Raw genomic sequence first — 27,973 nt, 5'->3', positions numbered from 1 at the left:
AAGGAAACCTGGTCTGGCATTAAATGTATTTTGAAAAAAAAAATGTATTTCAAAGATGCTAAACATACAGGCTGGTTCAATACGTAATAAAACCTGATTATATATGGTTTCGGATGGGGGGAGGAGTGCTTGAAATAGAACTTATCTAAATACATCTAGCTGTAGGAATTTTAATATACACAAAATTTTAGAATGTTTTTGTAGACCTATGATTTCAAAACAGAGTGAACAATGCTAAAATTATTATAGCAAAAAATGTTTTGAGATAAAATACAAATTATAAAATTATCCATTCAGAATAAATTTACTCATTAGAAAACCTGTAAAAACAAAAATAATTAAGTACACGAGAAAGTTATCTCTCTCTAAAGCACTCTGTTATGTAACAAGTATGATTTCAAAGCTGGGATTTTAAAGGATCATCATGGGCAATTTTACACATATAATAATACACCATGTTCAACGCAGAGTTTTAGATTATAGCTATTTCTCGGTGTAGACATATTTTTAGAACTGTAGCTCTATACATGTATAATGTAGACTACAGAATATTTGAAATATTTTGTAATGAGCAACATACATGTGTTTGTCTTTGGTCCAAATCATTAGTCCAATTCATGTGAGTCTGGACAATAATGGCTCATTGATGATGGTAGATAAATCAGACTATGGAAATTAGGATTGAAAAGATGGTAGAACCATATTCCCCTCCTCACTCTAATTATGCATGTTAAGATATATCAAAGATTAAGGGTATGCAGTGAGTGCTCAAGGAAGTAGTACAAGTATTTTAGGAGTAGCATATCATCAGGACCAAAGGACAAATACAAACAGGGACTTTAAAATAGTAGCAGTCAGAACATAACCCAAAATGGCAGGTGCGCACAGTACACAGAGGATACCACTAATCCTGTGACAGAAGCCGCTAGTTATCCAATGATTTTAAGGGTTCAAGCTGTTTTTCATGCTAACTATATATATATATGCTAAGCTTCCCTCATTTGCCTATATATTTTGGAGAAGTGGGGAAAAGGAAAAATGAAGTTCTAAATGACTAATTTTACTAAGTGACAGGGACCTACAAAATGTTTTAAACTATGCCCTGAGAGCTAAATTTTGCATAATGTTTGGTATTTAGGTTGAAAGCAGCTCCTTAAACTAGAAGAAATCAAAGTACTATTAATCAACAAATCTAATCACTTATCGTTCAATGCAAGTATTTTTATGTTGCTGTGAAGAAAACTACTCTTTTGAATCTTCTTTGTTCATATGTAAGTATACTCCTTTCAGTATTCAAATATATCAACCAAAATTAAGACGGCATATATTAAATGAGTTGCCTAAATTGGTACTTAATGTCATGTTCATAGAATCAAAAAGGACTCATATATGGGTTAGGTTTTAAAGGAAAGTTAAGATGAACATCAGGAAATGATAGCCACAGAGCAGCAAATTCTGCTTTACCTTACCGCAGTGAGGCTCAAGGGGAGGAAAGTTTATATAGAAAATAAAGGCATAATTCCTTCTTGGTGGTGGATTTATAATGATTTTACATTAACTTTCTTGTTTTATACATGTTTAGTAATTTAGTTTTGGCTCTGGGAACAAAGAATCAGAAAACTTATTAAGTATAAGCCTTTTTTTTCACAGCAGTAAACATAACGTCAGTGATATCTAAGGCTTATTGTTGCGTATGACTTTGTAAGACCTAAGCCATAATATGAAATTCAAATCATGTAGTGTCATGAATTCACTACAGTGCCAATTCAAAAACTGTTACGTATGTGCAGCTGAAGTCAAAAAGTGTTGTTACCTAGGTCAATTGGAAGGAATCCCAAAGGATTTAAGCCCTATCACACATCTGATATTCTGTGTATGTACAGCCTCAAATTCAATGAAAGTGGTTCATGCTGAGTCCACATGTCACAGTAACTGTGAGGCTCAAAGACTATAGTGAAAATGCTTTAAGATAGCAGCTTCAGGCAAACACAAACACAGTATATGCAATGTGAAAGTAGGGGCTGCATTGCCAATGACTTGCCAGCCACAATTATACTCAATTTCAGAATTGGCTGCAAAGTATAAAATTTTCTTAAACATATATATATATACATATATATATATATATATATGTATATGTATATGTATGTGTATACACACACACATATATGCATTATACAAGACAGAAAATAGTATAGATACAGGTGAATATTCAACTGAACATATATCTACTTCAAATTTGTGAGTTAACAATATACCTCAAAGTAACCAGTGTACTGTCAATCCTATCAATTTGAGAAACATACTACAAAATCAATAATATTGCTCCATCTTTAAGACAGTTTTGATTATGTATGTGCATGTAGGCATGTATGTGTGGTTATTTCAAAGTCTGTGGAAAAAAAGAAATTAAAAGACATTTTGGTACAAAAACCTGAAAATCAAACATAGGTTTTATATGATGTGCACTAATTATAAACATTTTGAAGACCATTCCAGTGCAAGGATATCACATTTTTGCATCAAAATAAGGGTCATTATTATTATTGTTTGAGAGGCAAAGTGAAATGAAGAGAAAAAGGAATCTCATCCTCAAATTCCTGTAAAATCCAGGGCTGGGCCAGACTGAAGCTTGTAATCTTTTATTTATTTTTATTTTTAATTTTTAACTTTTTAAAAAACTGTTTTATGATAAGTTTAATAGGCACTGGGATTTCCCTTTCTCTTCCCTAAGCACTCTCCCCTTCCCACTGATTTCCCTTCTAGTTTTATGTGTCCTTCATGATCAGTCATAAGTCCGTCATGCTACCATTAAAATGTCTCCCAACAATGTAGGCATGGGCATTGTTGGAAAGTCCAACATCCTACTGTCAGGACAGCTTCAACCATTTCGCTTGGAGTCCATCCTTGATCTGTACGCATAGACAGATACTGTGCTTTGTCTCCGCTTCAGTCTCCTCTATACTTCCATTGTGCATTCCCTTAAATACATAGCTAGTGAACATAGTCCCCAACAGGGAGAAAAATAACAAACTTTTATCACCGCTACAGTGATGAAAAAGGAAATAAAACACCTTCATGGAGGAATAGGTGCCAATGTATGACCCATGATGTACTATGGAAATTACAAGAAAGCTAGAGCATCATTACTCATGAGATAGCAAAAATAGTGCTGAAAGGGACATTAACCATCTCACGCGTTTACAAGCAATCACTCTATTACGGATGGCTGATTAATCAATCACAAGAACATATTGAGATAGATAAAAATAACTAGGAAGTACAAAAAGATAAAGTTCACAAAAAATGAAATTTAACACCAGAAAGCTTCAATTTGAAATAAGAAAAGAACCTTCCCTGAGAAGATGAGCAAAACAACCCCTAGCTATGTTAGCACTGAGCTTCACCAGGGCACAATCTCTTAAAATTAGTGATGAATGAGAAGCTGTTCCAACCTATGGTCTTTATCCTATAGTAGAGAAAACATGTGATATTTAACCTTTTGGGATTGGCTCATTTCCCTTAGCATAATGGTCTTGAGTTTGGCCAATTTAGGTGCAAATGACCGTGTTTCATTCTTTTTAATACCTGAGTAGTATTCCTTAGAGTAGATGAAAAACAGTTTATTTATACCATCTTCTGTCGATAGGCATTTAGGATGCTTCCATATTTTCACAGTCACTGATTGTGTTGCAATGATACAGGGGTACATGTTGCTTTCTAATGCATCAGATTCTTTGGATATATTCCCAGGAGTGGGATTGTTGGGTCATATGGCAGGTGAGTTTTCAGTTGCCTGAGTATTCTCCATATTGACTTCCATAGTGACTGCACTAGCCTGCAATCCCACCAGCAGTGAAGTAGGGGTACTTTTTCCCCCAGATCCTTGCCAGCAGGTGTTGTTAGTAGTTTTCTGTACGTGGGCCATTCTCACTGCATTTAAGTGGAATCTCAGTGCTGTTTTTATTTGAATTACCATTATTGCTAGGGAGTTTGAGCATTTTTTTTATATGTCTGTTAGTCATTTGGATTTGTTCCTTTGAAAAGTGTCTGCTCATTTCATTCACGCATTTCTTCACTAATTTGTTAGTTTTCCTGTTATGGTTATTCTGGAGTTCTTTGTATATTCCAGATATTAGTCCCTTGTCTATTGTGTAGTGTGAAAATATTTCCTCACACTCTGTTGGTTGCTTTTTTGTTTTATTCATTGCTTCCTTTGCTGTGCAGAAGTGAAGCTGGTAATCTGTAACTCAATCTAAGTCTCCACTTTGGTGGCAGAGTCTCAAGTATCTGAGTCACCACCTGTTGCTTTTTCAGCAGGAAGCCGCAATCTATAGGAAAACTGTGACTTGAGTCCAATAATCCGATATTGAGTGTAAGTGTCCCTTGTGGTGTTTCAAACACTGAGCAAAATACCTACCCAATTTATATTTTATTCGTATTTTCTAGAAACTTTTTAGAGTACTCTCACATGTCTAACATTTCCTTTAATCCTCTTTCTTAGCTGACATCTCCCTTCACCCTTTAAACTCATTGTATCTGCAGGTTTATAGACCTTTTATCAATCCTAGTATTCGCTTCAATTTTCAATTTTCAACTCCCTTGACAAAATAGGCATACTTCTGTCGCATTTAATTTATAGGAGATGGAAACATACCTATTTTATATTGACAGTGGATTCCCATCAATTCATAATAAAAATTCAAAGTTGGGATGAAAAAGTAGATTGAAAGAATCCAATTACCATGAAAGAAAGTAGACATTTTTCAAAATCCAAACTTCACAGATATGGAAGACTTACAGGAGAGCAAATTCTTTCTTGTGATAAGTAAAAAGAAAGGTCTGCTTTTATACATGATTTTATTGAAATGCTGCTATAAATATTTACTTAAGTATCATCTGTGACTGCTTTTGTGCAACAATGGCAGATCTAAGTAGTAACATACACCTGGCAAGACAAAACTATTTATTTGCTGTGTCTTTAAATAATTGTTTTTCCTGGTACATAATACAGCTGAATCAGAAATCATAGGTCTGTATTGATTCTTTTCTTCTAAACACACACACTTGCATTTATAGTCCTATTTTCTTATCCAGAACTGAATATGAACAGATACACAATTTATATCTGCTTATTACTCACTACCAAAAAATGACACATCTCACTAACATATGTATTAAAAGTTCAGATCACAGACATTTTAACAGTGCAAATGGTCATGATATAAAGTTGCCCAGAGAATTGCTTTTCCTAAGAAAACACACAGGCTTCTTAATTCTTTCAGAGCAAATTTTTAAGCAAATAAATTGAAGCACTGAACCACTTGTAAGTACTAAAAGATAACAACACTATAAAACATGTAATTTTCATCAAACAAGAGAATACAGTACCTTTGTTTCATATCATAAGGGAACATGGGGCTTGTAAAACCCTTTACATGTTTGAATAAAAGTAGCACAACTGAGAAAAGGACTTCAAAGTGAAACTTCATCTAATCTGGAGATTCCATCCAAGAAAAATGTATCAGTTTATCTTACAGAAACACACTCACCACTTTAAATACTTAATTCAATGGCTTAAATTACCCTAAGCTATATTACTATATGTTATGATTTTGTATTGATTTGCATTTTATTGAAAATATAGCTCTTTACTTAAATTATCTCCTGTAATGAATGGCATCAATAGATCTTTAATCCATGATTCAAAAAAGTTTCATGGGTGATATTTTCTTCACTCCTGAATATTTAAGCATATATTGCCACTGTTTTAGTCATAAAATTTCATAACATGACTCTATTTAATAATTTGGGTTCACAGCCTTCTCCTCTCAGCAAGCGATAGCTGTTCTGTTGGTTTCTAGCATTTAGTTCCACAGAAAGTAGATTAGCCTGACTTAGCTTGGAAAGGGAAAAAACAAACCTGCAGTCTCAGCTACCTATTCACTCTTTTCTTTCAGGCTTTTCAGTAACTGCTCTTCTCCCTACACATTATGTTGTGGCTTCCAGCTCTCCGGCGTGCTCATGGTGCATCTTCTGACCCATTGTTTTAAACCTTTTTCCATCTGTGTTTAGCATTTGAAAATGGCGTATTATCCCTGTCTTCTACATTGCTGGTACAGGTTCTTAGTGTCCAATTCTTCGTGTTATCTCTGTACATTTAATTTGGCAGCTGTATTTTTAAATTTCATTTTTTTCTCCATTATCTCTCCCTGATTGGCCTTTCCCCCTTAGATTTTTTTCCTTAAAAATTTTTGATTTGGGTTTAATCAGACTTATCATCTACTGGCATAGTCTATATTTTCTACAGTTATTTCCTTCTGCCTCTTCTGAATTTTTGCATAGTTTTTTTCTTCTAAATAAAAATCTAAAGGATCAGTGTTGAGACTTGTAACACCTTCAAATGACGGGGGAACTTGCAGAAAAGGCACTAAAGACATAGTTATATAGAACAGTCTGGTCATGATAATCCTTAGCCAATTTTCACAATCAAGGTTTTATATAGTTTGGTTTCATAAGAAAGAATTTTGATTTTTTTAAAGCAATCCTAGTGCTCAGTTTGTTCTATGATGGTGCAGCATCATCTTCTGGGTCTTTGTTCCTATTTATCCAACAAAACTGTCCACCGACCCTGGTTTTAATTTGATAAGCAGATGAAGGTACAAAGGGAGAGAGAGAAGAGAGACGTGAAGAGAGAGTAGGAAAGGAAGGATGGGAGAGCAAGAGAAGCAGCTCACATGTGCTGGCTCACTCCTCATATGTTTCCAATACCATATAGTATCAAGATAAACTGAAAACTGGGAACTTAATTCAGGTTTCTGACATGGATAACAGACACGCAATTAATTGAGTTACAATCGCCACTTGCCCAGTTCTGTATTTGTAGGTAGCTTAAATCAGGACTGGGACTCAAAGTCAAGCATTCAACACTGGACACATTGTACTGACAACAGTTTGAACTGTTAGAGGAATCATGCATCTACAATCAGGTTTTTCTTTCAGTTACATTTTCTTAGCATTAAAAGAGAGAGAAAGAGAGATGATAAGACTACGTGATTAGGCCATCAGGCGATAACCATTTTGGTGTGTTAAAAATTTTTAAAATAGTTACAGTGATTCTGCTTACGAACATTCGCTGGCCTAACCATCCATCTCCTTTGCCTTATTTCACACTCATGATTTCTTGCTAGGATTTTCTGTCAGCGTATAGACATCAAGAGCTACCAGTGCTGTGCAGGTGGAGGCAGGGCTGAAGCAGCACTTCAGATGACGGCCCCAGAAGGACAGCTGCTCAGCCTTAAGATGCTTTCAAATTAATGATGAAAGACAAATTAGAGATACAGGTCTTTCTTCTTAATTTCTCCCTGATACTTGTTTTGTTTTGTATTTTCAATGTGAAAATACTGGCCTAAAAATATTATGTTAAATAATATAACAACATATAAATACATTTCGATGATTTGCATAAGTGCCATCATTTTCCATGTCTTTATAGATATTATTATGAAAATTAAGGACTGGCTAATGTTGTGAGATGCAGCTATTAAAGTGTCACTTCAGGGTATAGCTGCTTAAATCTATTTCATGTATTAATTCCTCCTCTGTGTTTCACTGTTTGATAATTTATAAGGTCTTGCCTGGCATCTCCAATCTGTACTTCTTGGCTCACATTCCTCCCTTATTCCATAACCTGTGGGAAAAACAGGCCATTTCCTCTGCCCTCAGGTTGAAACATTGAACTTTACATGGTTCAGGTAGGACTGCTTCTTAGGGTCCAATGACCTAGAATGCAGCTGTAATGAAGGTAACAACTCTCCTATGACTTTCAGAAATCAAAGCCTTCATTTTTCTAACCCAACACAAGTTCTTAAGCTCTACTATCCTTCCAGGAGACTCATATTCATGAGCCATCCACCGCACTAGCTATAGGTAAGGATAACACAGACAACCTAACTTGAGAATCATTTGTGTTATGGATCCCTTCTTGCATCTGATTGCTACATAGTCTATTTACATTCCTGCATATGTTACAGTGGCTCCAGGTCTGTTTCAATATTGGTTGTCTGGTTTTTAAGGCCCAATTTTCCTCATTCTATTATCAAACACTCATCCCCCTTTTAATCTTTATTTCCCTATATACATATTATTTTCTAATGATCCTGTTTCCTGTATATTATTTCCTAAAATTAACATTTATGTCCTCCTCACTCACATATACACCATCTGTGAAGTTATTCCTGCTCTAACCAATTCAGTTAATATTTGCCAGATTTTACCTGTCCTACCCATGGCATACTCAGTACTTTAGATCACATGGATTCCCTCAGATTCAGAGCCTTCGTGGTATTGGCATAGTTGCATACTTGGCATTCAACATTTTAAAAACCATGAGAGATTTGTTTAAAAGCCAGAGAGGCAAGTAATTTGATTAGTTATGGTTCAGAGGTCTTCTTAACCAATCAGCTCTGAAATCCTTCCATCTTATTCTAGCAATATCATCCATGAGCACAGCATATTTTTCTCATTATTTCAAACCGGTTTTAGATCACAATATATATGAGCCTGTTACTAGAAATGAGTATTACACAGCAGAGTCAAATATGAATTGCTGACAGGAGCAGTGTCCATAAAAGTAAGGTGAAGACACAAGAACTACTTCTAGGTCAAAGTTCAAGCTACTCAGATACCAAACTGACCTAAAGAAATACATAATTCAAGTCACAAATGAAAATCACTAAGTAACTTACAATTTTCTAGTAGTCATATGAAGCAAAATAGAAAACAGGTGACATTAATTGCACCAGTAATTTCTTAATACATTTCAAGTGTTAACAAGTCATTATTAATTCAGTACATATATGTGTATATTAATAACTCTAGATCTGTTGTGTACACTTCACACTTATAGATCATCTCAAGTTCGACTAATCACATTTCAAGTGTCTAGTGGCCCCAAAGTGAATAGTGCAGGATAAGCTTTTAATTATCTTCATACCTAAAAATTAAATTTAGGAAACTATGTTAATAAGCATATTAGCAATGCATGTTTTATGCCTTTATTTAACCATTTTACAAAGTTTACATTTTTATGATTTATTTTACTTATGGAAAGGCAGGGTTGCAGAGAGGGGATGAAAGATAGAAGGAGATTTTATATCTACTGGTTCACTCCCCAAATGATTGCAAAGGCCAACACTGCGCCAGGCTGAAGCCAGAATTCAGGAGCCTCCTGTAGCTATTCTAAAAGGGGCAGGAACCTAAGGAATTGGGAATATTATCTGCTGCTTTACCAGGGAACTGGATTGGAAGTGAATGAGCTAGGTATTGAACAAACACCCATGTGAGATGCCAGCATTGCACGTGGTAGCTCAATCCATTACACCACAATGTATATATATTTTAAAACATATCGTATATGATAAATATAAATATATATATTTTATTAAGGATTTTAAAAGGAGACACCAGAGTAAATATGAGACAATAACAAATTATTTTCTCTTACCTACACAAATCTTCTTTTATGTGAAGGGAAATCAATTCCTTAGGAATGTGAAAAGAAAGTACACTCTCTGACATTTGCTCCCGGATTCGCATCCACTTATTGTCAGATGTCGGAAATCTATATAGTTTACACACTGGATTCTTTAATACTGGGATGAGAGAAAAAAGGGGAAAAGTCAAATTTTAAATGAAATAAAGGCACATCTGGTGATACTCAATCAGCAAAATCATAAAACTATATGGTAATTTAAATATAGCATTATGATTTTATTTGATCAAAAACGTATTCCTTATGAGAAATCAGCAGTGCATTGAAGTCTGAGAATTTTATTTCTTAAGTTTATTTTTACTTATTTGAGAGGCAGATTTAAAAAACAGAGAGAGAAAGTGTTCTTCCATTCATGGTCTGACCTCACGTATGCCTTCAATAACCAGGACTGGACATAATCAGGAGCAAAGGACTTCATTTCGATCTCCCACATAAATGACAGAGAGTTAAAGATTAGAATCATCATTTCCTGCCTACCTAGGAGTGGATTAGCAGCAATATGGATTGAAATCACAGGACTTGAATCTAGGCACTCCGATGCAGGATGTGGGATTAACACCACTAGGCTGACCCTAGGACTTTTACATCTTATCTCTTTCAGTCATTTTGGGGGAAATACCATCTTTGTTCAGTTTAGGGAAAAATAGAATCAATATTTAATTCATGAGTGTGACTATTTAATTTACTTTCATTATTCCCTCGTCTAAAGATTTTATAGGTACCTGTATCTATAAATATGGGTGAAAATATAAATATATACACACAACATACATTTTAACAACTACATTTCTGAATTTCTTCTTATCATCTTAGTTAACTTTACCAATATACATCAATGGTGATCATTTCAGAAATTTCAAAATGTCTTACTACTAAAAACCCTTTCTTAAATATTAGCAAATGTTCACTCTTCTGCTTAATATGCATTAAAATCACAATATTATGCTGTTAATCAATCCAGAGATTTTCTTCAAACTGTGTGTTACAGAACCCAGACAGGGACGCTGTAAAGAAATTTTGTTTACTGTAGGTGAGCAACGATTAAGAGAAAAGCAATAAGACCAGGTATTCAAATATTCCAACACTCAACGAAAGTGCTTCAGAATGACAGCATGCTTTCCACAACTGCAAGTCCTATTTTTTATTTCCATTGATGTCAGACAATGAATTCCTTTCTTATGCTCATACTAAAGCTTAACTGGCAATAAAATATCACATCAGTTATCTATGGTTAGTTGCCTCCAATTTACAATTAAAGGTGATTAAAAATGATAGTTGATTCTAAAGTCAGTGTAAGACTTCAAGTAACATTGAGCATGGAAGACAAGTCAGGTATTATAAATATGCAAGGTGAAAAATGCCTTTCTAATACTATAGGGTTCAACAATGCCAACATACTTCCTTCCCTGCTGGGGAAACATGTCTTTTTGAATACTGAAATGCAGATCAATTCTTGCATTCTTCCACTATCAGAACCCCTTAAGGGGACACTCTGAATATTAAATTGCAAATATTTATGCCACATCCAAAACTTTAATTCCAAACATCCTCATCCTTCAGCCACTGGATACAAACTTCCCAATCCAGTTACATACTCTCTGCCAAGAATAAAACAAAGTGCTTACGGCCCGATAGGGCAAATTATCCAGAAGAAAACAAAGTATCCCTAGTGAGCTGAGAGAAAATATTTTTAAAACCTATAGTTTAATGTCCAAAGGTCATGCTTTGAATGTAAGCATGCTTTTACATTTTATCAATTATATCAGATGCATATGACATTCATATTTGTTTTATTTCATTGAAATTCAAAACTCTATAACCACTCAATTTAAAAACCCCAAACTTCTTTCTTGTTTAACAGATTTTTCAAAAATAAAAGAATTTCACTACCACTGTATCGTCCTTTCTCTAAAGTTAGAAAATAATCTAAGTACACACTGAATGCAACATAGTCAATCCGTTCAATCATATATGTAATCTCATGAATTCATGAGTGATGAGTCAATGTATCTTTTAATGGTAAAATAACTTATTCAAAATGTCTAAATTTCTCCTAAGTACTTATTCAACTACTAACTCCATGTACATGTTTACTTTTCTAGCTACATTTTTTTGCAAAGCAACACAACATGTTTCAATGTGCAAATAACACTAAAATTCTCAGATACTTTTCTTTCCTTTTTGTACATTAGTAAATATTTTTCTTAAAAAAAAATTTGTATTCTGAGGTGCTAGCATTGTGGCACGGCAAGTGAAGCCACCACTTGTGGTGGTTCAAGCCCTGGCTACTCTGATTCCAACCTAATTTCCTGCTAATGTGCCTGGGAAGACAGCAGAAGCTGGCTCAAGTTTTTCCAGGTCCTGCTATCCATGTAGGAGACTGGAGTGGAGCTTCTTGCTACTGGCTTTGGGCAGGTCCAGCCTGGACTACTGATGTCGTGTGGGGTATGCAACAGAAGATGAAAGCTAGTTCTTCCTTTCTTCCTTCCCCTCTCTCTGCTTTTCAAGCAAATAAATATTTTTTAAAGAAAATTTATTTTGAATTATGTCATAGAATATATCATCTTTTTCTTTCCCATTTTTAATTCCCAACAAGTTCTTAAATCCTTTTTGTTTTAATGCTTAATAAACTTGAATTAAATATTTGTTACAATAGGTGAGGCTGAAATAGATGCTAATTTGATTAATGAGCTCTACTACTCTTTTCTAATTACAAGACGAACATCACACAAAGACTCTATGGAAATACTGCTCTTTTTAAATGAAACATGTGGGACACATAAGAAAGAGAGCAGGCAGCCTAATTATAGAAAACATACTAATAAACTATCTTATAATCTTTTAGATTATGAATTCTGAACTATTGAGAGTCTTAAATCTCCACATGTTAGTATTAAATCATGTATATGATTTATCAGTACGTAAATGCAGTATCTCAGTGGAATCATTTTGCAAATCAATATGATTCAACAGCATCCCATATTGGACAACTACTATGTCTGAAATAAAGGCACCTACAGACTCTGTAATGTATCATATCTTTCAAAATGAAGAAATGTGGTTTGGTCTTTTACTATAATACTATTGTTGCACTAGTTTCAAAAATAGCACATACGATATTCTCAATGCAAGATTCTTGCTGGGGTCATGGTGGGAAGTTTTATCCTCACATAAAAGAAAGAAAGGGTGCTGAGGCATCAAATGCTGAGCAATGGGTCACCCATGATGATCATTTACTAAGTTTTCTTAAATGCCTCTGCCCATAGAGATGCAGCTTTAACGATTTGGCACACATGCTCCTGCTCTGTAAGAGAAAATGACACTGTAATTGACTTTGAACTTTCAACCTCCACTGTACCAAGTGTTTATTCAGGTAGAAGATTTTCTGACCATACAACAGGCTTAACCAATAACAAGAAATATATGACATCTATTAAAAGTGTTATTAATGCTTATGTTTATTTGAAAGGCAATGATACAGAGAGAGAGAGGGAAAGACTAAGAGAGAGAGGCATCTGATATCAACTGGTTCAGTCCCCAAGTGGATGCAATAACTGGAGCTGGGCCAGGCTAAAGTCAGGCATTAGGAGCTTCTGTATCTCCTACATGGGTTCAGGGGCCCAAGCACTTGAGCCATCTTCTTGCTGCTTTCCCAGATACATTCGCAAGGAGTTGTATTAGAAGTGGAGCAGCCAAGACTCAAACCTGCATGCATATGAAATGCTGGCATTCCAAGCTGAGGTCTAGCCTGATACATCACAGCCCTGACTTCCACAAGTTCTTATAAAAATACAACTTCCTATATATTCTCATCTTCATTGTTTCACTGCTCTGACCAGAATAATTGCTAAAAGTATCATGTGACAGATAGTACCAAGAGAATTATAGTGGGGATATTTTTAATAACACAATTAAAATCAGCTGATTAATTCTCCCGGGGTCCATCACCTGAGAAGAATGCAAAGACAGAAAGTAAATGATAACTTTTTTTCTCTTCAAATATGCCATACAACTCAGATTTCTACATTAGTTTCCTGAGGCTTTGTTAAAAAAAAAATGTCTAACCAGCTAGTATGCCACCTGCTTTTCCAGGGGATTCAGCAATTGTAAAAGCCAAGCTGTTGCAATTCTGAGTTAACCAAAGTATATATGCCAAAGAAATATTCAAGAGAGAAAAAAAATAAGGAACACACACACAAAATAAGATTTCTGCTCAAGCAACCTGAGGCAGAAGCGATAAATCAGAGAGACACTGCGGGGTCAGTTCTCTGTTTCTATAGAACAAAGATATGAGAGGAGTTATCAATTTGTGATTGGATAAGAACATAAGGAAATAAAGAATTTTACTCCAGCAGACTTGCTTATAACACTTATTTCATCAGAGGATCTTTTCTCTATTTCCCCCAGAGAATTCTTGACTGTGATTATCTGCATACATTTCTTGCTTTCAGGATGTACTAGAAATTTTATATTCAAATGGAAACTGACTTTATTGGCTTCAGGACTTAGAAAATCATTCTTTTAATGTGATGCAGAATCTTGTAGGGAATCCATTCACTCTGTAGTTTTAATTATGCAGTCGTATGATTGTTTAATTACTCAGCTGAATGTACATGCATTGCCTACTCTCCAAATACTGTCTTACATGTACTAATTGTAACTCTGCAATCCAGTTAGATGCTCACATTCTCTCATTTGTGTTTGCAACTATATTAGATTCACATATTTCTTACATGAAGTTGGAGCTTTTTGAGATTGGATGAGAACTAGAAAACCTACACAGAAATTATGAAAACATTATGCTAAGCACAGATGTAGAAAAGGCTGGGCAAGAATATGTGAGTGGAGCTCCAAAGTGCAGCACAGGGATATTACATTTTAAAACTAGGACTTTGAAAACATAAATATCTAAGAAATTTTTAGTAACATTTCTCTAGATTTTCTTATGAGAGTCAAATTGTGTTTCAGTTTTTAGGGCCAAAAAGAAACAATGAATGCAATGACATAACACACATGCTACGTTTGACCAAGTGCTGCTTCCCTCATTCAGCCAAACACATAAGCTCTTGGCCTTCCATCTTCTATTCCAAGGAAAGAATAAAGAGAACTACTGTAGAAATAACAATAAAAGATATAACTAATATTGTGTTTGAGTAGTGATAACTGGTGAATTTGGACTGAAGAATGTGGGTTTACGTCATGGGTGCTCAAAGGATTTATTTCAGCTTTGCTCATTTTGTTTCAGTCGATAAAGGACACACACATCAGAAAAGCCAAAGTCTGATTGTTCTTTCATGCTGAGACATCAAGTTTCTATTAGTACACCTCTGCTCCAGACATTCCCTGTATCTAAAACGAGCCCTTGACTCCACCAACTGCTTGTACTCTTCCTATAAACTGGGTTTGGACAGTAACCCTTCCAGAGAACTTGCCATTTCCTCTACCACCTCTTTCCCACCTCTCTGACCATTTGCTGCAATCTCCATCATAGTTTTTGTCAGTCACACAGCAGTTGTCTGTTGACTAGTCCTTGTCCTCCTCAGAATGTTATTTTGTGAAGGGAGGGATCCAACTGTTTAAGTCAAGGTCTTGTCTCTCAGTTGTTTCCCATCATTACTTTCCATATGGAGAGAACAGTCATAGCACCAACATCTGTCTTCATTGATAAAGGGCAACATAAGGGAGAAGGACATAACTAACCTCCCTCTTTTTACCAGAGTGCAGAGGCATTACGATAGAGGCAAAATTGAGCACCATGGAAAACTATTCACACACTTGTTCAGAACGTTAATTCTATGTATGATCCTATTGCTTTTAATATTGTCCCCTATTTATCTAAAATATGTAGGAGAGGAGATAAACCTACAACATAAAGAACACTGAAGAATTTAAAGACATTTGCGTTTTGTTATTAGTGACCAGTGAGGACATTTAACCTCCTAAATATGCTAGTTTAAAGAGAATGGAATACATCATACCTGTTTTAAAAATTTGGAAGGTTAAAGGGATATGGGCCAATTGTTTTAAGCTAAAATGACTACAGATTTCAAAGATAAAGAACAGCTAACACATCTGCAAAAGCTATGCAAATTAGTATAGGTAAAAGACAGCATATTGTTACAACAATCCTCTGACATTTGACAAGGCAATTGCTGAATTCTCACATGAATGAAAAGAACAAAGGTGGATGGGGTGGGGTTTAGAAAGAATCTCGTGGATTTGGGGTTAGCTGGACATTTATTCAAGACTCAGCACGTGCAAGACAGATGAGTGTTCAATATACACTTATGACAATGCTTGGGATGCCAGCATCCAATACTTGTGATCAAGTTCCTGCTCTGCTCCTGATTCCAGATCCTTAGAGGGCTCAAGTAGGGAAGCCCAACCACCAGCATGGGAGACAGACTGAGTTCCTTGCCTCCAGCTTACACTTAGCTTGGTCCAACTGTCATGGGCATTTGGATAGGAAATTCTCTTTCTCAAATAAACAAATGAGTTAATGAATGAATGAGTGAGGAAGGGAATACTCTTTAATATCATTAAAAATATTTTGTCATTGATGGGATAGTGATGAAAATGTTATTCTACTGTCTAATTCAGCCTATAGCATTGTAAAAAACAACAAATATTTACAATGTAAGAATACTTCAAAAAGTTCATGAACTTAACAATCTATTCAGCTTCTTCAAAATATGCATTCATATGAACTTTATTTTTAGTTGTTTTTATTTAGATGTATTTATTTTTTACTGTTTGTTCCATAGCTGGAGATTGATTTTTATTATTTCTGTGAGGCAGTTTTGTCTGTATAGTGATTCCTCCCACCTACTCTCCTTTCACCCTCCCTCCCATCATTTCCCCCATATTATTGAGATGGTATAATCCTTTAATAACACTTACAATTTTAACAATCTGCTATTTAGTGCATAACCTCTTCCGGGTCTCCCATGCAGGTGCAGGGTCCCAAGGCTTTGGGCCGTCCTCAACTGCTTTCCCAGGCCACAAGCAGGAAGCTGGATGGGAAGTGGAGTTGCCGGGATTAAAACCGGCGCTCATATGGGATCCCGGGGCGTTCAAGGCGAGGACTTTAGCCACTAGGCCACGCTGCTGGGCCCAGCATTTAAATTTTAAGGGTCAAATTTTAAGGGTCAATATAAGACTTAGATTTTAATTCATTTTCATGTGAATTTTTAAGTACCCTAGTAGAATGTGGCAGAACACAATTTTTTAACAAGAATTTAAGCAAAAAATGTTAAAAATACATTAAACATAAAATTAAACTCTTAAAATTAAAACAAAAAAGGCAATTTCATAGTGTGGCATAGCTGGCTAATCCTCTGCCTGTGGTACTGGCAACCAATATGACCACCAGTTTAGGTCCCCGGCTGCTTCACTGCTAATGGGTGAGAAAATCAGCTGAGAATGGCCCAGAGATTGGGGCCCTAGCATCTATGTGGAAAACATGGGAGAAGCTCCTGGCTCCCAGCCTCAGGTTGCTCCATCTGTGGCCATGAAAGGCATCACAAGAGTGATTCAGCAGATGGACGATTCTCTCACTCTCTCTCTCTTTCAATTAAAAAAAAAAAGTTTGCTCATCTTTGTTGGATAGGGTCCAGCAACAGCAAAACAAAAATAGCTTTGAAACTTGATGTTACTTTGCTTAAGTTGTGAAATTATAGTTAACTGATTTCAAAAATGTTCCAAAGAAATGTGAAAAGACATTTTGTCACAACACTTCAGAAAATACCAAGAACATACCTCCTCAGCCCCTACACAGAAACGCTGCAGAGTTTAAACTTGAGATATCTTGTAGGATGCCTGACAAAGTGTAGTCTTTTATCTCGTTTCAGGATGCAGATTTATTACAAGTACTCAGGTTAAACACTGAAGTTATATTCTATAGTTTAGCTTTTTGTATCTGCGATTTGTAGAAGTTATTGTAGAAAATATTTCATTTTTACAGTAAAATCTTAAAGAATTTCATAGTAATTTTAATGGAATGTTTAAGTTATTTTGTTTTAAGCCTGTTTAAATGGAACATCTATCTCACAGAGAAGTGATTTTTTTTAATTTATTTATTTTTATAGGAAAGTCAGATTTACAGGGAAAAAGAGACAGAGAAAAAGATCTACCATCTGTTGGTTCACTTCCCAAGGGGCCACAGTGGCCACAGCAGAGCTGATCTGAAGCCAAGAGCCAGGAGCAGGGTCTCATCCTTGACTACTTTCCCAGGCCACAAGCACGTTGGATTGGAAATGGAGCACTCAGGATACAAACTGGTGCCCACATGGGACTCCAGTGCTTGCAAGGCTTGGACGTTAGCCACAAGGCTACCGCTCTGGACCTAAAGTGATATTTTCTGTTACATGTACCAACTACAAATGAAATATACATATTGACAGCTGTTTGGTAAGGAGCTACTGCATTCTATTATACAGTATTCTAGTATTGAAGATCCTCATGTGTTCAGGAGACAGGTTACAAATCATCTCCCAAGACTCTGCACAAGTTCACTTTGCTCCTGAGCTTCCAGCTGCTCTGGGCACCTTCTGCGGCCAGGTGTGCATTCATGTTGCACATCACTGGAGAAACACATCATTGGCTGGTGATCACTTCTGTTTCAAGACAGATAGTTCTGCATATTTGTCCTTTCAAGAGGGTGTCAGTGAGTAGACTGAACCCACATCTAGGCTACAAATCCTTGCTATTTGTGAAATTTGAATTACCTAATCTCTCAGGTACATCTTTGGCATCACTGAAAAGTTTTGTCTCTTAGTAATGAAAGAAAAAATATCAGTAAGTTATTAATAAAATTCTAAAATAATGGAATATTTTTATGATTTGGTCCTTCTTGAAATGTAATGTGTAATGTGACTAGAATGAAAAAAGAAGATGCTGTAATGTTTCATGTTAAGTAGTTTATAATCTAGTACCTTACGTGATGCATGACTCATACTATATGGCTTATGCTTACTTTAGAAAAAAGTCTTGGAAAGACGAAGAGTTTCTCCAAGTAGGATGAACTGCATGTATTACGACTGACAGAAACACACCCCCTCACCTTGCTTAGATCCCAACTTAACCGAGGTACAGAAGTCGCACGTGTTGAAGACACCCTCAATGAATATAAAGAGTAGCACTCCCTCACTGTACGGCATGAAAGTCATCTTTAAAGAGTATGAAGAATAATTGTATACTTAGAGAAGCTAACTAATAACTAATCCAGCCAAAGAGAAGCTGCTGTTGTGGATTCCACCATTGCTGACATGTGGAAACTCATTCAAAATGGTTTGATAAAGAAACACTGTGGTCCGGCCCATTTGTTCCTCACATTTAGTTCAGTAATAGAAGGACTTCCGGGCTGGAGTGCTCTGTAAAATTGCAATTTTTCCAAAATGAATGGGAGAGGGGGCTGGAATTCCACAGGTAATTATCTCCTTGACAAAATTTGAATAAGTCTTGTGTCATTCTGATTTGCTGATTTTAAGTGAGAAACAGAACAGTCAACTTCCTTCAGGACTCAGGAAGGGAGCCTTCTCTGGCCCTTGCTTAGCTCCCCACCCTCTCTTGCAATGACCATCTGGGTTGCTCCAGAGCCCTCAAAATTAGATCAGATAGACAGACAGAGACCAATAAGGAAAGCTTAGAACAGACAAGAAAAATCAATTTGGACTCCCATATACCCTACTAGGTAGGACACAAAGATCGGTTACTCCTCACTAAGATATTGAAGATTTCTCTGCACACCCCTCCTAAAACTGTTTTGTTCCTCAATTGTTAACATATGGCTTGTTAGAGTTATAAACCTAAAATTCTAAAATTCACGAAGCCCAGTAAAAATCATGCTTGAATACTATATGCTACTAAATATAAATATGAAGAAAAAAAAGACACGAGACAGCTGAATAGTACCCTATAACCATTTTAAGGTTTATAGCTGCCAGTTGTGTATATACTAAAATTGAGATGTCAATGAAGCAATTACAGGATGTGGATAAGAACTGATATTTTCTAACACACTGGTCACTCAGTACCATGTCAACTGACTTCATGATATTGCAAATTTCCATGTTTCTTCTTGTTCTTGAATTTGTGTTGTGGTTTTTCATTGAAGGGGATGATACTCTGCCAGCTCTGCTATCAGATCAAGGATGGTCTCTCATCAAAACTGTTGAATTTATCTGGACAATAAGATGCTGGACTCCGTATGGTCCATGCCTGTAGTGATGAAATTAAGACTGTTTTTGAGCTGTACTGCTGTAATAATATGGAGGAAATCTATATGGGGAGAGTGGTTGGGGAGGGGTTTGGGGAATCCCAGAGCCTATGGAATTGTGTAATAAAATGAAAAAAAAAAAAAAAAGAAAGCAATCTGTTACCTGGAGGTATTATAAATTTTAAATGACCTTTGATTAGAATTTTAAAGATCCCCATGAAAAAGGAGTCAGGTGAAAATGAGCAGGGAATCTTAACCTGGCACTTATCTTTCGCCCCAAAATTTAGCAACCAGATAAATAAATAATTGTATCCAATGGAAAAAAAAAAATGAGAACTCCAGAGAAAGACAACTAGAGATTACAAAGAAATTACATATGACTATGTGAAACTGATTAGAATGAATACCTTGAGGACATATTTCTTAAAAAAAAAACAGCTAAAACTAAGCTAAACATTAACAAAATAATGTCAAATATTTGTGAGCCTAAAGTGGAGCCAAAAACTTCCCAATTCAATTTGATCATCAAACAAACAAACAAAAGCAACATACACAGCAGCTGAACTCTATGTCAGGTCACACTGCTGGCTGGCAAACCTGGGCTTTGACACCTGTTCTTTTGACAGCTTGTCCCATGATGCCATATTACTGTTATGAGACCCCACTAGTGACTGTGTGGCTGCAACATAAAGGTGTCTCAGAAGCTGTCCTTTAGCGGGAATCCATAGTTCCACAACCACGAGAAAGACTATTTACACTGTCTGCATTTAAAATCAAGTTCTTTTCCTCATGGATCCACCAACCTGTTAGGTTTAAGCTTTTAAACTAATATTTTCCATAAGTGAAAAAATAAATAATCAAAGAGTTGGGTATACGGTTTAAACAATTTATGAATAATAAAGTTAGAAAGTCAAACTCACTACAATATTTGTATATCTAACATTGCATCTTTTGGTGTGTCTGTTACACCTTACAGGTAAATCATTGTTTCACTTGTTTTACAGATCTGTAGGTGTGTCTCCGACTTCCTCCTCAACCTTTTTCTCCTTCCCTCAATTCTCTAAGCCTGAGAGATACACATTCCACTTGCAAAATGAAACACATCATAAGAAAGAATAACACATTAGAACAAAATACGTTTTCTTTTTAGTTTTAAAATAGACAAGTGAGCTTCCTGAATTATAAATGAAATCTCTGGAGATGTAAACAGAATAGCAAACAGCTTCTGTAAGATATGACGTTCTTTCACTCAATAAGCACTTTGTAATTCACTTGAGACTACCAAGATCTATATCATGCGTTAATGCAAAGCCTTGAGACGTATTTCAACAGCTTCCTTTGCCTTCAGAATTTTTCAAATAAAAATTTCACATGAGAATTTATGAGCTAATATTAAATTATTTTAGCTCAATAAACAGAATAAAAGACAAAAAGGAACACGTGGACCAGTGACTCACAGACTATATCTGCACAATGGACTTCTATATATGTTAAACAGAAACATTTTACAGATTGTGTTTAGAGTTTTTAAAACTTAAAAAAAAATCTCAGCTTTTTGTATTCAACTTTCGTGTAGCCTTATCTTTATCTAATATAAGCCAATTCAAGAGAAACACATGACAGACATCCTTGTTTCTGAGTTCTTGTCCAGACTGATGGACTAAGGAAAGTTAAAAGCATCATCAAAGGGGTGGACACTGTGGCACAGCAGGTTTACTCACTGCCTGGGACAAGCCATGCCATCTGATGTCAGAGAGCAGGATTTGAATCCCAACCCCACTTTGAATCCAGCTTCCTGCCAATGCATTGTTGGATGGCCAAGTGCTTGTGCTCCCACCACCCTTGTGGGAGGCCCAGATGGAGTCTCCCCACTACCCTTATCCTTCACTATGCTCCCTCTAGGTCTACATTTCTCTCTCTCTACCTCTACGTCTACCTCTAACTCTAACTCTCTACAATATACTGCTTTTCAAATGCATGGAAATAAATACATAAACATAAAAAAAAAATCAATAGAAAGAAATGAAGTATGACCACTCAATTTTCTGCTCCAGTGAAAGGAGGAACACAATCATCAACCATTACTTACTCCACTGTGCATTTATTTGATCAGGACAAGAGAACAGTCTAAAGACAGAAACTGAAAATTGAAGCCCAGTTTCCCGTATATGTGGCAGGTACCCAAATACCTGAACCATCACCTACTGCCTTCCAGTGTGCACATCAGCAGGAAGCTGGGATCAGGAGCACTTCCAGTTCTAGAACCCAGGTATGGGATGCAGGATCCTAAGCAGTTAAGTAACGTCTACACCAAACACCACATTCTAAATCATTCTAAATAAAAATATATTTAATCTGCAGAAATCAACTTCTCCCACAAATTCCAGTCTTCATTGTCCTATTACAAGGTAGACATAAAGAACAGTTACCTCATGATGTAGAATTTAGTGTAGTAAATGACTTACAGGGTTTATGGTCCTTACATTAGAAAGTGAAGATTTATTCCCCCATATGTTGTCTCTGTTCTTCTGTACATATTTGCTTGCTTAAAGAGTTATTTTTTTCTCTTTGAATTAATTCTTAACCAATTCGTACTCTAAAATAGGCTTTTTCATTGTGCATACAAATATCACAAGGTTCGTGTAAAGAAATGATTAATAAATGATCCTAAAATTACTGTGCAGATGATTCTGATGTCAACCTGAGTAATTTAAACTATATTGAAATTGAACTTAATGTCAAATTCAAATGTTTTTTTAAAAACTAATATTAAGTGAATGAAATTGATTAAATTATTATGTTAAAGGACTAAAGATTTAGTCAAATTTCTGGTTGTGTGAAATTTTTGACAAAATCTAGTTATTTTAACCACGCTGGTAAGTTATCAGAATCCTTACTAGTAAATGGAAACAGCCATCTAGATACAACTTTCAATGTTTGTTCCTCCCAATATTAAATCTTATACACATATAAGTCATACAAACACATATAAGAATTACATGGCACCACTGCAGCCATGTTGATGGGCAGAGTCCACGTAAGTCTGTGCAGAGGCACAGATGTCTGAATCTCCCAGCTACGTGGCAGTGGCTGGGGGAATCTGTGTCAGGCAAGGCTTCCTGTTGGGGATGCTAGCTCTCCATCCACCACTGCCAGGCAGTGGGCAAATATATGTGGGTCAAACCCTATGGAAATACAAGTCCCACTGGTTAGCTCAAGAGTTGGGGTGGTGACAGGCTGACTTAGGTGTGACTATGGAACCTGCCAACATTCATGGGTACAGGGACCAAGAATAGTCTGGGAAGGTGCAGGCTGCAGCACTTGCATATGCATCATAAAAGAAGGTGTGGAGTAGACCAGGCCACAACATTCACCAGCTCATACAAGGCCAAGATGGAGGGGCAGGCTTTGCCGGGCAAGGGCCTAACACTTTCTGGTATGTGTGAGATCCAGGTCCGGCAATAGGCAATAGGCTGAGTGAGGGAACTTGGGAAACTCTCTTAGAGGGTCATAGGTCTTGTCAGTGAACACGTGGTCCAGGCTTGAGGGTCTGGCAAGTTGAGCAAGGCAATTCCAGCTGTTGGCAAATATGTGGGTTGGTTTTAGAAGGGGGCAGACCAGAAACAGCTGAGCAAACCTTAGCTCACCAACAAGGGCAGAAAGCAGGAAGGATTACAGATCAGGCCTGGCTAAGCTGTCATACCTACCTGTTTGCAGGAGCCAGGGATGAGAGTAAACTGGGCTGGACCATGTGGCAGCACACGTCAGAGAGAGTAGAGACTGGGAGCAGACTGGGTCAGGCCAGGCTATGGCTTCCAAAGGCAAAGGCCAAGATAGAGGAGGGATTATACCAAGGTGGGTCAGAGCAACAACTGGCACATGCAAGATCTATGACTGGAAACAGGTCTGATGGGGAGCACAGGAGACGCCCTAGCTGAGTTATGGTTCCCACTGTTGAGTGCAAAGGCTGGAGTGGGAGCTGCTGTCTCATCTGGACGTGGATGCAGTATCCCTTGGCATAAGGGTGGGCTGGGTCTGCAGTGCACAGACAGGGCTTGATTCCAACACCCACTGATACTCCTGAGAATCAGGGTAGGTGGAGGACGGGTTGGGCTAGGTCTCTGCCCTTGCTGAGCCATGTGTGAGCTGTGTCTGGGTGTGGACCAGGCTTGACTGGGCTGTAACACCCAACAGTAAAAACCAGAATGGGTGAAGGCCAGACAGGAAAAGCCACTATTCCTGGTAGGGCAGGAGGTTGACTAAGTAGGGCTAGCCCATAGATCCACTGATGGGCATGAGATCCAGCACTGGGAGAGGTTCTAATGGAGGAGCTTGGGAAACTTCTCTGTTGGGACACAGTCCCTACAGGTGAGCACAAGAACCAAGAAAGGGAGCAGCCTAGACCAGGCCAGGTAATTGTATACACCGGCACAAGTTGGCAGTGAAACAGACTGGGCCAGTTCATATCACCCACTGGCATATCCAAGAGACAAAACGGAGTGTGGGTCAGGCCTGGTTGGACTGCAACAAGCCAGTTCACATGAGGGCTGGGTCTGGAGGCCGGCTTGGCTGGACTAGGGTGTAGCCCCGACCAGCAAGGGTTGGAATTGGGATTGGGCCAGGTCTGGCCAGGGCACAGCACACACTGCCATGCCAGACTTGGCTGTAGCACCCAACCAGCACACATAAGACCCAGAAGGGAGGAGATGAACCAAGTAGAGGGGCTGTGAAGTATTCCCTTACTGAACCATCATCCCCACTGGTGAGCATGAGAGTTGGGTTGCGGACAGACCAGGCTGGGCAGGGCTACAACACCTGTTGACCTCATGTGAGCTGGGTCAGGTGAAAGCCAGACAGGGTTGACTGTTCCTACATGTGCATGCATAAGCCATAGTGGGTGTGGGTTAGTTGGGCTTTTGCCATGGCATCAAGAGGCAGATGCTGGCATGGGGGGGGCAAATTATGCCAAGTTAAACTGTAGAACCACCTGGAGAGTGCAAGATCCAGGAATGGGAGTAGGCCCAGTAGGAAAACAGTGGGAACCTCCCTTTTGGGTTGCCACTCTGACTGGTAAGCAGGAAAACCAGGACTGGGGCAGGCATGGCTAGAGAGAGTGGCACCCGCGAGCAGCTGTGTGAGCTGGATAGTGGGGATAGTTGGGTTAAAATAGGCTTCAATGCCCATTGACATATATGAGAGCTTAATGGGATGTGGGACAGACCAGGCCAGTCTGCTGCATATGCTAGTAAGCATGGGAGCCAAGGCAAGGGGTGAGCCTCATATGGTCCCTCCAACCAGGATGCAACATGGGCAGGATCGGGCTGGGCTGCAACATCCATTGGTTTGTATATAAAACAGATCTGGAGAGAGAACTGACCCAGCAATTGCAACCACCAGCATGTCCATAAGCTGACTGCCCAACTGTGCCATACCCTGAATTGGAAAACACACACAAGAAACGGGTCTGGCATCACCTCAGATGAAGTTTCTTTGGGACTATCCTCATCTGAATTGCCAGACTCAGAACCCCAATCATGGAGAGAATTGAGGTTCCATGGTTTGACTCTGGAGTGCATGTGTAAAAGCTGAGCCTCCTCAGTGGCTTAGATGGAGCAGTGAACAGCACATCCTGATGTATATGGCTGATATGGCAGTACATTGGAGTCTGCAGAGGATACCCGGTACCACAACAGAACATGGAAGATAGAACAAATTGATCAACTACCCCAGCCAAGTGTTGGCAGTGAGTATCTAGGCAAATAAAGACTCTAAAGTAGCGTATGTCAACCAGGGGATTCTGGAGAAATTTCATCATGCTTGGAGTGGAGAGATCAGCAATAATTTAGATCTGTTCAACTACTGAAACTTCTTGAGCAGGACCCTCAGAGAATGACCCACATCAGGGCACCTGGGCTGGTGTCCAGTAGTTGTCCTCTATCCCAGGGTACAGAGGTATTTGGGAGGCTGGGTGTGGTTTCTCCCCGTATCTCCCATCTTCCCCCAGATACAGGAAGGAAAAAAAGAGAATGTGGAGATATATAATGGTTTCACCCACCTTCCTGTAGCCCTTGACCCTTATCAGCCTAATCAACTATGTAAAAATCATCAAAATAATTATAATTAAAAAAAGAATTACTTGGCATTTGCTTATATGCTGAGAAATCACTGTTCCTTCAGATGATCTCTCATTCTGAGTAAGTAAAGTTTTATTTACATGTTTTTAAACTAACGTTTTTATTCTTTATGTGTATAAACATAGGGATTCTTGTTCTTCCATAATCTCTATTCTTAGCTTCCTCCAAAAAGAAAACTAATAATAATTAAGGGGTTACGTATTAGTAAGGATTTCAAGTTTTGTATCATTCAATAATCTGATAATCCTAGCGATGTCACTGCTTAAACATAGACTATAGTAATTCAGGAAAATATAGTTGAGATTTCTTTTACTATGGCATCAACGTAATAATTTGTAAAAATAGAACCTAATTTTTATGATTAAAGGTCTAGAAATGAACATTGTGTCAAATTCCAGACCCACTACTGAACAATTTTCTTATCTGTGAAATATAGATATTGATTGTAACTTCCTTATAGCATATGTCACAGGACTGGCTAAGGCAAGGTTATAAGGCATTTAGCGCATTCCTAGCACCATTATAATCATCATTTACTATTATTAATGCTTATATAATTTAGCATTCAAAACTTAATCATACATTAAAACTAGTACAAATAATTTAAATATGTCATATATCTCATGTTTATTCTTAAATGTATTAATAACATATAGTCACTTGCTGAAATTTGAATACATTACTATAAGTAACACTATACACACGAGTACACCCAGAAATGTACAAGTACAGTTGTTGATTTTCCCTATTCAATGACAGTAGTTATTAACAATGTACATAATTAGGAAATGTTAATAAGAATTTCACATTCCCATTTTTTACCTTCTAATCTTTATTTCCTTTTTTAGTATCCTAATTCAGCAGCTAAAGGGAATTTGTTTTGCTATATAGCTAAGGCATCTGTCTTTTCCATGGAAATGCACAATATTCTTTCATTTCTCCGGTTTCTTGTGACTTATCAGTTATATGTAAATGGTATTCACAAATACTGCCCAGGTTCAATAGTGTGCTTACAAAATGCTAAAATTTATGTTCACATGAAACTATAACAGCAGTATTCAAAACTGAGTTACATACCTGTATTCAAAAAAGGCAAGTTATCTTTCCCGCTCACACTTTCTGGGGATGTACTTTCCCATACCAGGGGACACTAGGAGAGAATAAAAGAAAAAATAATTGCATACTACTTGAAAAAATTCAAAATGAGCAATGAACTCCTTTTGTTCACAAAATATACTACTCTATGCATAGTTGCAAAATGTTTTAAGAAAATCTTTGTCAAACTGTTTTCAGGCCTATCTTACTATGAAACTTGATTAATTTGTGATTATATAGTTATATCTATACAAATTATATATGTATTAGATAATTATAGGACATATTATAGTTGTAGTTAAAAGATACTGATGGAGGAAAAAATTAAAAAAGGAAAAAGGTCATCTCTAACCTGTTAATGATATGTTCTGAGTGCAGTACCTTCAACTTAACAAACTGAATCATTTAGCATTTCTATCACATTGACTGATTTTGGATTAACAGAGAGCTCATTATCTGCCAAAGTTAAAGTAACATTAAATAAAAGATTAAATGTGTCAAAAGAAATTATTATATATGGCAAAAATGGTATTTTAGTCTACAGCAAAACAATACAAACATTTGCTCTTAGGTTTAAGAGCCATTTCTAGATAAGTTGATTGACCCTTCTCTGAGCAGAAAGAAGAGACAAAACAGCACCTGGGCCTGTTCACACTGAATGAGGCACGGTCAGACAGGATAGCCTAGGCAGTCCATCACCAACCCAGGTATCGTCCTTCCGCTGTCTATGCGAACCAGTACTAACAGAGAAAACAAAACTCTCCTGGCTTCAGCAGATTGATTAGTGGTTTATGTTCACCTAGGCAGATTTTGATAAAGGATTTGTTTTTTCAAGTAAGTCTCCTCCTTGTTTTACTTAAAGGAGTTGGGGGAAGTAAGTAGCAAGGGAGTAAATTTTCCATGCAAAGGCACCAGCTATAAACATCCAAATGGAAGCAAGACAAAATCACCCTCCAGTACCTGCATGCCTTTGCT

The 27,973-nt window shown here is 37.2% G+C and overlaps 1 protein-coding gene across 4 annotated transcripts in view; it reads right to left on the bottom strand.

The window, feature by feature from the left end:
* The window catches only part of INPP4B (inositol polyphosphate-4-phosphatase type II B), a 378,253-nt gene that overhangs the window by 192,784 nt on the left and 157,496 nt on the right, over positions 1–27,973 (bottom strand). For all 4 annotated transcript variants that reach the window (XM_004588140.2, XM_058666822.1, XM_012927832.3 and 1 more), the window contains exons 8-9: positions 26,981–27,053; positions 9,506–9,653 (exon numbers count right to left, since the gene is read on the bottom strand). In XM_004588140.2, the coding sequence (XP_004588197.2) occupies positions 9,506–9,653; positions 26,981–27,053 (221 nt within the window). The remainder of the gene's footprint in view (positions 1–9,505; positions 9,654–26,980; positions 27,054–27,973) is intronic.

This window comes from Ochotona princeps, chromosome 7 (assembly GCF_030435755.1).
Source record: "Ochotona princeps isolate mOchPri1 chromosome 7, mOchPri1.hap1, whole genome shotgun sequence".
NCBI classification, from domain to species: Eukaryota; Metazoa; Chordata; class Mammalia; order Lagomorpha; family Ochotonidae; genus Ochotona; species Ochotona princeps.
This window is presented reverse-complemented; position numbering and strand designations above follow the sequence as displayed.